We start from the raw sequence: 14104 nt of genomic DNA on the forward strand, positions 1-14104 counted from the left end.
GAACATTCCACCCCTACCTGCTGAACCCCAAGGACTACAGTCTGGACCTGAAGGACAGAGTTTTGTTTAATTCCTTTTTTCTCTTCGGCTGGAGCGTCTCCCTGCTGTGACCGACAGGCCTGCGACGTGGGAAGATAACCTCTTGGAGCAAAGGAACTGGTAACGTGTGGATAGGGACAGTGAGGGATAGTTTGTTATTACATGTTATTCCTGTGAATAAGCATACTTTGTACTGTCTATTATTGTGTTCTGCTGTGTTAAGAAAAATGTATAACAGTAAAGATACGTTTGTTAAGATGGAATCTGAGTGTGGAGGTTTTGCTGGGCCAGATCATGGATATGCATGGGCGGCCTTGCCCTCGGACACTTCATCTGGCGTAGTCGGCAGGATCTGTGCCCAGCAAGATTCCCACCCAGGCCCAGTGTACAGTCAGAAACTGCCGCCGGTGTCCATTGTAAACCAGGTCAGGAAGTTTGGCGGGCGAAACTACCCCGTACCAGAGTGGGCGGAACAAGTGTGGATACTGGGAGAAATTTATAATATTGACCCTAAGACCTTGGCAGAAATGGCGGTACTGACGCTGGAGGGGGAGGCATGGACGACAGTCAGACTGGAGACGGTCAGGGGGGCAGCGTGCATTGGAGGATTTGGTGCAGGTGCTGGAAAAGACCTATGGACCTACTACGTACCAGGGAACACTGCGATACCTGTTCTTCAGACGGACACAGCTTGAATGGGAGGACTGTTGTGATTTTGCTTTTTGCTCCCTCTAGTGGTCATTAGTGATTTGACTCTGGAGCGTCTGTCTTTTCCTATATCCTCACCTGGGCCGTTAGTTCAGGGGCGTTGCTATATAAGCTCCCTGGACCTTCAGTTCAATGCCTGGCATCGTTGAAATCAGAGCTAATCTGTTGTGCTCTTGTCCTCTGATCCTGGTTCCTGTTTTTCAAGCTAAGTCTGCTTCTTTGCTTTTTGCTTTTGTTTTGTTTGGTATTTTTGTCCAGCTTGTTCCTATCTGTATCCTGACCTTTGCTGGAAGCTCTAGGGGGCTGGTGTTCTCCCCCCGGACCGTTAGACGGTTCGGGGGTTCTTGAATCTCCAGCGTGGATTTTTATAGGGTTTTTGTTGACCAGATAAGTTATCTTGCTATATTCTGCTATTAGTAAGCTGGCCTCTCTTTGCTGAACCTGGTTCATTTCTGTGTTTGTCATTTCCTCTTACCTCACCGTTATTATTTGTGGGGGGCTTGTATCTTGCTTTGGGGTCCCTTTCTCTGGAGGCAAGAGAGGTCTTTGTTTTCTTCTCCTAGGGGTAGTTAGATTCTCCGGCTGGCGCGAGTCATCTAGCGATCACCGTAGGCATGATCCCCGGCTACTTCTAGTGTTGGCGTTAGGAGTAGCTATTTGGTCAACCCAGTTACCACAGCCCTATGAGCTGGATTTTTGTATCTTGCAGACTTACACGTTCCTCTGAAACCCTGTCCACTGGGGTCATAACAGTATGCCAGGCCTGTATTAAATGTTTAATGCATTGCAGAAGTGGGATTATAAGAAAGAAAATTTTGAGTTTTTTTTTTCCCTCTCTCATTTTTTTTTTTCTTTTCCCCTTTACCTCAGAGTGGCTTAAGCTTGCTGCAGACATGAATGTCCAGACCTTGATTACAAGTGTGGACCAGCTTGCCGCTCGTGTGCAGGGTATACAAGATTATGTTACCAGAAATCCTAGGTCTGAACCCAAGATTCCGATTCCTGAACTGTTTTCAGGAGACCGATTTAAGTTTAGGAATTTCAGGAATAATTGTAAATTATTTTTGTCCCTGAAACCTTGTTCGTCTGGAGACTCTGCTCAACAAGTAAAAATTGTTATTTCATTCTTACGGGGTGACCCTCAGGATTGGGCTTTTTCGTTGGCGCCAGGAGATCCGGCATTGGCTGATATTGATGCGTTTTTTCTGGCACTCGGTTTACTTTATGAGGAACCCAATCTTGAGATTCAGGCAGAGAAAGCCTTGCTGGCTATGTCTCAGGGCCAGGACGAGGCTGAGGTGTATTGCCAAAAATTTCGGAAATGGTCCGTGCTGACACATTGGAACGAGTGTGCACTGGCCGCTAATTTTAGAAATGGCCTTTCTGAGGCCATTAAGAATGTTATGGTGGGTTTTCCCATTCCCACAGGTCTGAATGATACCATGTCCCTGGCTATTCAAATTGACCGGCGGTTGCGGGAGCGCAAAACCGCAAATTCCCTCATGTTGTTGTCTGAACAGACACCTGATGTGATGCAATGTGATAGAAAAACCGCAAATTCCCTCATGGTGTTGTCTGAACGGACACCTGATTTGATGCAATGTGATAGAATCCTGACTAGAAATGAGAGGAAAATTCATAGACGCCGGAATGGCTTGTGCTACTACTGTGGTGATTCTACACATGTTATCTCAGCATGCTCTAAACGTATATCTAAGGTTGTTAGTCCTGTCACCGTTGGTAATTTGCATCCTAAGTTTATTCTGTCTGTAACTTTGATTTGCTCACTGTCATCTTATCCTGTCATGGCGTTTGTAGATTCAGGTGCTGCCCTGAGTCTTATGGATCTCTCATTTGCTAAGCGCTGTGGTTTTATTCTTGAACCATTAGAAAATCCTATCCCTCTTAGGGGTATTGATGCTACGCCATTGGCAGAAAATAAGCCGCAGTATTGGACACAGGTTACCATGTGCATGACTCCTGAACACCGCGAGGTGATACGTTTTCTCGTTCTACATAAAATGCATGATTTGGTTGTTTTGGGGCTGCCATGGTTACAGACCCATAATCCAGTCCTTGACTGGAAGGCTATGTCAGTGTCTAGTTGGGGCTGTCGTGGTATTCATGAGGATTCCCTGCCTGTGTCTATTGCTTCTTCTATGCCTTCGGAAGTTCCGGAGTACTTGTCTGATTATCAGGATGTCTTTAGCGAGTCCAGGTCCAGTGCATTGCCTCCTCATAGGGAATGTGACTGTGCAATAGATTTGATTCCAGGCAGTAAATTTCCTAAGGGAAGACTGTTTAATCTGTCGATACCTGAACATACCGCTATGCGTTCATATATCAAGGAGTCTCTGGAGAAAGGACACATCCGTCCGTCTTCTTCCCCTCTTGGTGCGGGATTCTTTTTTGTGGCTAAAAAGGACGGATCTTTGAGGCCTTGTATTGACTATCGGCTTTTAAATAAGATCACTGTCAAATTTCAGTATCCTTTGCCGCTGTTGTCTGACTTGTTTGCCCGGATTAAAGGTGCCAAGTGGTTTACCAAGATAGACCTTCGTGGTGCGTACAACCTTGTGCGCATTAAGCAAGGGGATGAATGGAAAACCGCATTCAATACGCCCGAAGGTCATTTTGAGTACTTGGTGATGCCTTTTGGGCTCTCTAATGCCCCTTCAGTTTTTCAGTCCTTTATGCATGACATTTTCCGGAACTATCTGGATAAATTTTCTGATCGTTTATCTGGATGATATTCTGTTTTTTTCTGATAATTGGGACTCGCATGTGGAGCAGGTCAGGATGGTCTTTAAAATTTTGCGTGAAAATTCTTTGTTTGTCAAGGGCTCAAAGTGTCTTTTTGGTGTACAGAAGGTTCCCTTTTTGGGGTTCATTTTTTCCCCTTCTGCTGTGGAGATGGACCCAGTCAAGGTCCGAGCTATTCTTGATTGGACTCAGCCCTCGTCAGTTAAGAGTCTTCAGAAGTTCTTGGGTTTCGCTAACTTCTACCGTCGTTTTATCGCTAACTTTTCTAGCATTGTGAAACCTTTGACGGATATGACCAAGAAGGGCTCCGATGTGGTTAATTGGGCTCCTGCTGCCGTGGAGGCTTTCCAGGAGTTGAAACGTCGGTTTACTTCGGCGCCTGTTTTGTGCCAGCCTGATGTCTCGCTTCCCTTTCAAGTTGAGGTGGATGCTTCAGAGATTGGAGCAGGGGCCGTTTTGTCGCAGAGAGGCCCTGGTTGCTCTGTTATGAGACCTTGCGCCTTTTTCTCTAGGAAGTTTTCGCCTGCGGAGCGAAATTATGATGTGGGCAATCGGGAGTTGTTGGCCATAAAATGGGCATTTGAGGAGTGGCGTCATTGGCTCGAGGGTGCTAAGCATCGTGTGGTGGTCTTGACTGATCACAAAAATCTGATGTATCTCGAGTCTGCTAAACGCCTGAATCCTAGACAGGCCCGCTGGTCATTGTTTTTCTCCCGTTTTGACTTTGTTGTCTCGTATTTACCAGGTTCAAAGAATGTGAAGGCCGATGCTCTTTCCAGGAGCTTTGTGCCTGATGCTCCTGGAGTCGCTGAACCTGTTGGTATTCTTAAGGATGGTATTATCTTGTCAGCTATTTCTCCTGATCTGCGACGTGTGTTGCAGAGATTTCAGGCTGATAGGCCTGATTCTTGTCCACCTGACAGACTGTTTGTGCCTGATAAGTGGACCAGCAGAGTCATTTCCGAGGTTCATTCCTCGGTGTTGGCAGGTCACCCAGGAATTTTTGGCACCAGAGATCTGGTGGCCAGATCCTTTTGGTGGCCTTCCTTGTCTAAGGATGTGCGGTCATTTGTACAGTCCTGTGGGACTTGTGCTCGAGCTAAGCCTTGCTGTTCTCGTGCCAGCGGGTTGCTCTTGCCCTTGCCTGTCCCTAAGAGACCTTGGACACATATCTCCATGGATTTCATTTCTGATCTTCCGGTGTCTCAGGGCATGTCTGTTATCTGGGTGATATGTGATCGCTTCTCCAAGATGGTCCATTTGGTTCCTTTGCCTAAACTGCCTTCCTCTTCCGATCTGGTTCCTGTGTTTTTCCAGAACGTGGTTCGTTTGCACGGCATCCCTGAGAATATTGTGTCAGACAGAGGATCCCAGTTCGTTTCCAGATTCTGGCGATCCTTTTGTAGTAGGATGGGCATTGACTTGTCGTTTTCGTCTGCTTTCCATCCTCAGACTAATGGACAGACGGAGCGAACTAATCAGACTTTGGAGGCTTATTTGAGGTGTTTTGTCTCTGCTGATCAGGACGATTGGGTGACCTTCTTGCCGTTAGCTGAGTTTGCCCTTAATAATCGGGCTAGTTCCGCCACCTTGGTTTCGCCGTTTTTCTGCAACTCTGGTTTCCACCCTCGTTTTTCTTCGGGTCATGTGGAACCTTCTGACTGCCCTGGGGTGGATTCTGTGGTGGATAGGTTGCAGCGGATCTGGAATCTTGTGGTGGACAACTTGAAGTTGTCACAGGAGAGGGCTCAGCGCTTTGCCAACCGCCGCCGCGGTGTGGGTCCCCGACTACGTGTTGGGGATTTGGTGTGGCTTTCTTCCCGCTTTGTTCCTATGAAGGTTTCCTCTCCCAAATTTAAACCTCGTTTTATTGGTCCTTACAAGATATTGGAAATTCTTAATCCTGTATCCTTTCGCCTGGATCTACCTGTGTCGTTTGCTATCCACAACGTGTTTCATAGGTCCTTGTTGCGGCGGTACGTTGTGCCTGTGGTTCCTTCTGCTGAGCCTCCTGCTCCGGTGTTGGTTGAGGGCGAGTTGGAGTACGTGGTGGAGAAGATCTTGGATTCTCGTCTCTCCAGGCGGAGGCTTCAGTACCTGGTCAAGTGGAAGGGCTATGGTCAGGAAGATAATTCCTGGGTGGTCGCCTCTGATGTTCATGCGGCCGATTTAGTTCGTGCCTTTCATGCCGCTCATCCTGATCACCCTGGTGGTCGTGGTGAGGGTTCGGTGACCCCTCACTAAGGGGGGGGTACTGTTGTGATTTTGCTTTTTGCTCCCTCTAGTGGTCATTAGTGATTTGACTCTGGAGCGTCTGTCTTTTCCTATATCCTCACCTGGGCCGTTAGTTCAGGGGCGTTGCTATATAAGCTCCCTGGACCTTCAGTTCAATGCCTGGCATCGTTCAAATCAGAGCTAATCTGTTGTGCTCTTGTCCTCTGATCCTGGTTCCTGTTTTTCAAGCTAAGTCTGCTTCTTTGCTTTTTGCTTTTGTTTTGTTTGGTATTTTTGTCCAGCTTGTTCCTATCTGTATCCTGACCTTTGCTGGAAGCTCTAGGAGGCTGGTGTTCTCCCCCCGGACCGTTAGACGGTTCGGGGGTTCTTGAATCTCCACCGTGGATTTTTATAGGGTTTTTGTTGACCAGATAAGTTATCTTGCTATATTCTGCTATTAGTAAGCTGGCCTCTCTTTGCTGAACCTGGTTCATTTCTGTGTTTGTCATTTCCTCTTACCTCACCGTTATTATTTGTGGGGGGCTTGTATCTTGCTTTGGGGTCCCTTTCTCTGGAGGCAAGAGAGGTCTTTGTTTTCTTCTCCTAGGGGTAGTTAGATTCTCCGGCTGGCGCGAGTCATCTAGCGATCACCGTAGGCATGATCCCCGGCTACTTCTAGTGTTGGCGTTAGGAGTAGCTATTTGGTCAACCCAGTTACCACAGCCCTATGAGCTGGATTTTTGTATCTTGCAGACTTACACGTTCCTCTGAAACCCTGTCCACTGGGGTCATAACAGAGGACATTCCCCAATATGCAAATGCCCTTCAGGTACTCCTTGAACAAGTCTGTGCAAAAGGGGAACAACTGGCTACTATAGCTCCTCGTGACCTGGTACTGAGAGACCAATTCGTTATAGGGCTGAGAGACCAGTATCTTAACCGTACGCTACAGGACTTGATTCGGATGACGCCGACTCTCATCTTCGCTGAAGTCAAGCAGGAAGCCATAGAACGTTCTAGGGGACCCGTCATGGATGTGGGGACTCAAAGCGCTGCGTGCAGATCCATATTAGACATTAAACAGCCCAACAGTGACACCGAGGAGCTGAAACAGATGGTAGCAGATTTACAGCAACAGGTGTCACAGTTAACACTAGAACGACAGAGAGACCAGTGGATACGACCTAGCCGTCCCGCGGGATCGTGTTGGTCATGTGGTGACCCTCGCCACAGGGCGAATCGTTGTCCTCAACGAACAAACCATCAGTTACCACGACGAACAGAATATCAGTTACATCCACAAGCAGAGCCACCACACCAGGTCTCACCACAATGGCCGCCGTTAAACTAGACACCCCTGCAGCTGAGGTTCGAGCAGCAGGGGGGGACAGAGAATGGGGTGTAGAAAAACAGAGCCAGCAACGGAGTACTCTCGCCTCGAGTAGTCCTACACTTGAAGTAATTCTGGAGGGAGCTGCAGTGCAAGGATTGATGGACACTGGGTCGCAAGTGACCACGATTTCTGAACAGTTTTATGAAAAGTACCTCAAACCAAGAACTGCTTGTGATCCAGATACCACCATTAAGATAATTGCGGCTAATAACCTACCCATTCCAGTAACCGGAGTCGCCTGGATGGATACGAAGGCCTGTGGACAAGACGTAGGGAAACGAGGAATCGTCATTGTCAAGGAAGGCTTCGGCTCCGAGACCCCAGTAATAATCGGAATGAATATCTTGAAAGACCTGGATCTTATGCTGTTGACAAGAAAAGGGCCCAAGTACTGGCAGAAAGTTACCAAACATAAACCGACTCCTCTGGCGTTCCAGCGCGTAATCCGGACCGTTGGACTTCAACAGATGGCAAAGGAACAACTACCCCTAGCAGCCATTAAAGTGCCCCGCTGTACCCGGATTACTTTGCCCGCTGAAAAAGAGACAGTCATTTCCCTGCCTCTTAACACCAACCGACAGCTTGAAGGAGTCGAAGTGTTAATCGAGCCGAGGGCTCCAAGTGGGAGTAAGCTAAACCCACTAGTCGCCCGCACCCTAGCCGTCGTGAGGAACGGAAGAGTCCCTGTCAGGCTAAACAACACCGCAGACGTAGGTGTAGCCCTTGAAGCTGGCACGCAACTTGCCAGAGTATATGCTCTACCCACAGAAGTGAACCCCATGGGACCCTTACAATTCACCCCGTCTACAGAAGATGGCTGGACGGTAACTGTCTCAGCCATAAATGCTCAAGCAGATGATGAAGACATTGGGCGAAAACTACTGGAAAAAGTGCAACTGGACCCGTCCCAGTACACCAAACAGGAAGTGTCTCAAATGGAGAAACTACTGCGAGAACACCAAGACTCCTTTGCAAAGCATGACACCGACTTCGGGTACACCACCAGTATCCAACACGAGATTCCCACGGGCGATGCTGCCCCTATTCGCGAGAGGTACCGACAAATACCACCTCAACAATACCAGGAGGTGAAAAGCCTCTTAGAATCTATGCTACACGCCGGAGTGGTGCGGGAAAGCCAGAGCCCATGGGCTGCACCCGTGGTGATAGTCAAAAAGAAAGATGGATCCCTGAGATTTTGCGTAGACTACCGTCGGTTGAACGCTTGCACGACCCGGGACTCCTATCCACTCCCCTGGATCGAAAAGTCACTGACCGCCCTGAAAAAGGCCAAATATTTTTTGTCTCTAGACTTGGCCAGTGGATATTGGCAGGTCCCCATGAGTGAGAAGGACAGAGAAAAGACCGCCTTCATCCTTCCCATGGGCCTGTACGAGTTTAACCGGATGCCATTCGGCTTGAATAACGCACCAGGGACCTTTCAGAGACTGATGGAACGCTGTCTGGGAGATTTCAACTTCGAATTCACGCTGATATACCTTGATGACATCGTGGTATACTCCGCCACCTTTGAGGATCATCTTCACAAGCTTGGCAAAGTGTTCCAGCGCTTGAAGAAACACGGCTTGAAGTTGAAGCCCAGCAAGTGCCGTCTATTCCAGCAGGAGATCGATTACCTGGGACACCGGTTCTCGGCCGAAGGTGTCCAACCCTCTCCAGAGAAGATAGCAGCTGTCTGAGAGTGGCCACAACCAACTACCATCAAAGAGGTCCAGGCTTTCCTGGGGCTAGCGGGCTATTACCGCCGATTTGTCAAGGACTTTGCTTGCGGAACCACTGCATGAGACCCTCCAAGGGACCGCGAACAGTCCCAGAGGACGACGCATCAGCTGGGGGCCCGACCAAGAAAGATCCTTCCGGGCGCTTCAAGCTGCTCTGACATCACCCCCTATTCTGGCATTTGCAGACTACACCTTGCCGTTCCAGTTATACACCGACGCCAGCCTTCAAGGTCTCGGGGCGGTCCTCTCCCAAGTCCAAGATAACAAGGAACGCGTAATAGCCTATGCCAGTAGATCCCTCCGTGACACCGAAAAGAACCCCGTCAACTACAGCTCTTTCCCCCTGGAACTCCTGGCCCTGACCTGGGCTATGACAGAGAAATTTGCTGGCTACCTGACAGGGGCGGAGGTGCTGGTCGTGACAGACAACAATCCTCTTGCCCACCTAGAAAATGCCAAACTAGGGGCAATGGAACAGCGCTGGATGGCAAGGCTCTCTAGATTCCAATACAAAATTAAATACAGAGCGGGGACGGAGAATCAGAATGCTGACAGCCTTTCCAGAGTGACATCATCCCCGCCAGTGGGGGACCGGGATGAAGAGTTGGAGGAAGATGAACTGCCCGACTTTGCCCGGCTAGCTAAACAAATAGAAGATAGCCGCCAGTATGCTGTAGGCGGGATCGAAGCCGTAGTGGGGTCCCCCCTGTCCCAACAAGAATGGGCCAAGCTTCAAGATCGAGACCCTGAACACGTCTTACTGAAACAGTACGTGAAGACACAAGAGAAACCACCCTCCGAAGTAAGAGCCCGACTATCAACCAGGGCCTCTGCCCTACTTGCCCAATGGGATCGGCTTATCATGAAGGATGGAGTCTTGTATCGCAGGGCCCTTTTATCCCATATGCTGGAAGAATGTTTGCAGATTGTCGTCCCGGTGCAGCTAGCCCATGAGATGGTGGCTGAAGCCCACAGAAGGAACGGCCACTTCGGCATAGACAAGACCCTCCGGTGGACCCAGCAATTCATTTTTTGCCCAGGACTCCGTAAGCTGGTTGAAAACATCTGCCTAACATGTCGTACATGTGAACTCCACACGTCTACTGAGCAGCGTGCACCCGTCCAGACTATTAGCACATCCAGGCCCCTCGAGTTGTTGATGGTGGACTATCTGTTGATCGGAACGGCGAATAGTGGCTACCAGTACTGTCTGGTGATGGTGGACCACTTCACGAAATTCGCCGTCGCTGTTGCTACCAAAGATCAGACTGCCGAATCAGCTGCACAGGCCTTCTGTCAACACTTCGTTCGGGTCTACGGGTGTCCGGAGCGGCTGCACTCTGATCAGGGGGCGTGTTTCGAAGGATGAGTCATTGAAGAACTTCAGCAGATGTATGGAATCAAGAAGTCCAGGACCACCCCGTATCATCCACAAGGGAATGGCGCGTGTGAACGTTTCAACCGGACCCTCTTACAACTGATCCGAACCTTAGCAGAAGACAAAAAGCCCGACTGGCCTCGATTCCTCCCAGAACTGCTGTGGGCCTATAACAATCAAGTCCATTCTGTCACCGGATACACGCCTTACACCCTCCTTTTTGGCCGCCCAGGCAAAGGCATCCATGAGCTACACCTGTCTAACTCTGATGAAGACACCTGTGGTACCTATCCTTCCTGGCTACAAGCACACCGTCAAAGGATGGAAACTGTCTACCGGCTGGTGGAACAGCAGATCCAGGACCAGGTCCACGCTGATCCACTTCCAGTACAAGAAGACCTACTGAGTGTGGGTCAACTAGTCCTAGTTCGTATAAAGAAACCGCAAGGAAAACTCCGGCCCAAGTGGGAGACCGAAGTCTATCGAATAATTGGACACCCGTACCCTGGTGGCCCCGTCTACCAAGTACAAGGCGAAGACAGCGGCAGCCTCCGCACCCTGCACCGTAACATGTTGCGCCCCTGTCGTTCTCAGCCTGACTCCCCTCCCATAATGCCTAGAGAGACGGATATCACTAATACTGTGGGAGACACCGATACCGGGGATGTAGAGGTGGAAGACATCCCTACCCCTGCTCGCCTGACTGACCCGTGTGAACCCCTTACCTCCTCGACTGACTTACCGACTGGGGCGGAGAGTGGGGTGACTGATCGGGGAGAGAGACTAGCACCAGTTAGGCGGACAACGAGGACCACCGCAGGAGTGCCCCCGGGACAGTCCTACAGAGACCAATATGTGTGGCCCTTTTCACAGCCGGGTCCTACAACCTACACAGCCATCGCCGCCCTGGAGACAGTCGTTGACAGGGACTGCCAACCTTTAAGTGGGGGGGCGTGTAGTGAGCTGGCTGGCTGTGACTGTTCTGTTATCATTGACATAGAATCTGTGACAGACACTGCCCCCGTGTGGCCAGAAGTTATACCTATGCCGAATGTGATTACAGAGAAACAAACTGTATTGGCTAAACTCCCCCCTGTTATGTCATGTGAACAGGAAGGGGAGGGAGAAGAGAGAGAGCCCGGGAAACCAGTCGGTGCAGAGAGAGGTCTGTGTGTGCTGGCGTCCTCCTGTTGATGCGATATAGAAGATTGCCTGGATTACCCCTCTCTCTTGGAAGCTGACATCCAGATTGTTCCCAGCTCCCACACTGCGGAGCACTCAGCGGTGACATCTTCACAGATCCCGGAGCTCATGAACTGTAAGCGGGTCCTCTATTGAGAGGCCGAACATTCCACCCCTACCTGCTGAACCCCAAGGACTACAGTCTGGACCTGAAGGACAGAGTTTTGTTTAATTCCTTTTTTCTCTTCGGCTGGAGCGTCTCCCTGCTGTGACCGACAGGCCTGCGACGTGGGAAGATAACCTCTTGGAGCAAAGGAACTGGTAACGTGTGGATAGGGACAGTGAGGGATAGTTTGTAATTACACGTTATTCCTGTGAATAAGCATACTTTGTACTGTCTATTATTGTGTTCTGCTGTGTTAAGAAAAATGTATAACAGTAAAGATACGTTTGTTAAGATGGAATCTGAGTGTGGAGGTTTTGCTGGGCCAGATCATGGAAATGCATGGGCGGCCTTGCCCTCGGACACTTCACAAACCAGGATAGGGATGAGGAGGCCATGCATACCAGGGTGGGGATAAGGGGGCCATGCATACCAGGGTAGGGATGAGGGGCCATGCATACCAGGGTGGGGATGAGGGGGCCATGCATACCAGGGTAGGGATGAGGGGGCCATGCATACCAGGGTGGGGATGAGGGGGCCATGCATACCAGGATAGGGATGAGGAGGCCATGCATACCAGGGTGGGGATGAGGGGGCCATGCATACCAGGATAGAGATGATGGGCCATGTGTATCAGAATGGAGATGAGGGGACCATATATACCAGGATAGGGGATATTTCAGCACAGAATTGACAATTTTTTTGCTTCAATTTTTTCCCCCTAATTTCCTCATCTAAAACCTAGGTGCATCTTATGGTCCAGTGTGTCTTATAGTCTGAAAATTACGGTACAAGAATATAACTACTATAATACTGCCCCTATGTACAAGAATTTAACTACTATAATACTGCTCCTATGTACAAGAATATTACTATAATACTGCCCCTATGTACAAGAATATAGCTACTATAATACTGCCCCCTTTGTATTTAGCCAACAATGAAAAAAAATTCTACTTACCAATCCAAGTACCATAAAAACAATCTGTATGACATCGGTATAAGCCACAGAGTAGAAACCGCCAAACAATGTATATGTAATGACAACACAAGCTGATATCAGGATTGACAGGTAATTACGAATATCCAATATGACACTGACTGCAGAAGCTGTAATGGAGAAGTAGCGCACAGTATCACATTATTATAGCAATAACCACAATCAGGAGAATCTTCTTCAAGTCATGTCTTATGAGATTAGGTCAGAACCTTTTGTCAACAAGTTGTTCCATCTATTTCTAATGACAACCAGCAGAATTGTGAGTGCTGCTCTGGAGTATCATACAGGCTGTAACTGTGGATCACTACAAGGTACAGTAAATATATAATCTACACAATGTCGCTTTGGTCTTTTTGCAGATTTTATCTGCGTTTAAACTGCACTATTATAGGGGTATCCGGGCCAGAAACATTCATCCTCTTAGCCTTTATCCATCGATCTAGTATTTATCACCTTTACAAGTGGATTTGTATTAAATGTTTTTGGCTACAATTCATCAGGCGAACCATCCTGTCATAATCATCTTATTCATCAACATTAAAAAAAATTAATAAAATACATCTAGATAAACACTTAACTAAAGATGCGAGGATGGCAGCAAACCAGCAAACATCTGCTATGAGGGCCGGGATGAAGAGGAGAATTGTCATGGAGTTCCCATAAACTTCTTGAAAAGGGTCCATCATTGTCAAGTACTTCTTTGATCTCATTGGTTTTACAAAAAAGATGGAGCCTAGAGGCAGAAGCAAAGTAACACAGTAAGTTCTTATGTGCAGGGTCCTCTCTCCTGTAGTGTCAGCTCTTATGTGCAGTGTCCTCTCTCCTGTAGAGTGTCAGCTCTTATGTGCAGGGTCCTCTCTCCTGTACAGTGTCAGCTCTTATGTGCAGGGTCCTCTCTCCTGTAGAGTGTCAGCTCTTATGTGCAGGGTCCTCTCTGCTGTACAGTGTCAGCTCTTATGTGCAGGATCCTCTCTCCTGTAGAGTGTCAGCTCTTATGTGCAGGGTCCTCCCTCCTGTAGAGTGTCAGCTCTTATGTGCAGGGTCCTCTCTCCTGTAGTGTCAGCTCTTATGTGCAGGGTCCTCTCTCCTGTAGTGTCAGCTCTTATGTGCAGGGTCCTCCCTCCTGTAGAGTGTCAGCTCTTATGTGCAGGGTCCTCTCTCCTGTAGAGTGTCAGCTCTTATGTGCAGGATCCTCTCTCCTGTAGTGTCAGCTCTTATGTGCAGGGTCCTCTCTCCTGTAGAGGGTCAGCTCTTATGTGCAGGGTCCTCTCTCCTGTAGAGTGTCAGCTCTTATGTGCAGGGTCATCTCTCCTGTAGTGTCAGCTCTTATGTGCAGGGTCCTCTCTCCTGTAGAGTGTCAGCTCTTATGTGCAGGTTCCTCTCTGCTGTAGAGTGTCAGCTCTTATGTGCAGGGTCCTCTCTCCTGTAGAGTGTCAGCTCTTATGTGCAGGGTCCTCTCTCCTGTAGAGTGTCAGCTCTTATGTGCAGGATCCTCTCTCCTGTAGTGTCAGCTCTTATGTGC

The 14104-nt window shown here is 48.9% G+C and overlaps 1 protein-coding gene across 1 annotated transcript in view; it reads right to left on the bottom strand.

Annotated features, from left to right (window-relative positions):
* Positions 1–14104, bottom strand: part of LOC143818566 (high affinity choline transporter 1-like) — a 79357-nt gene that overhangs the window by 30689 nt on the left and 34564 nt on the right. The window contains exons 3-4 of the mRNA XM_077299833.1: positions 13154–13315; positions 12544–12692 (exon numbers count right to left, since the gene is read on the bottom strand). Coding sequence (XP_077155948.1) covers positions 12544–12692; positions 13154–13315 — 311 coding nt within the window. The remainder of the gene's footprint in view (positions 1–12543; positions 12693–13153; positions 13316–14104) is intronic.

This window comes from Ranitomeya variabilis, chromosome 3, assembly GCF_051348905.1.
Source record: "Ranitomeya variabilis isolate aRanVar5 chromosome 3, aRanVar5.hap1, whole genome shotgun sequence".
Taxonomy (NCBI): Eukaryota; Metazoa; Chordata; class Amphibia; order Anura; family Dendrobatidae; genus Ranitomeya; species Ranitomeya variabilis.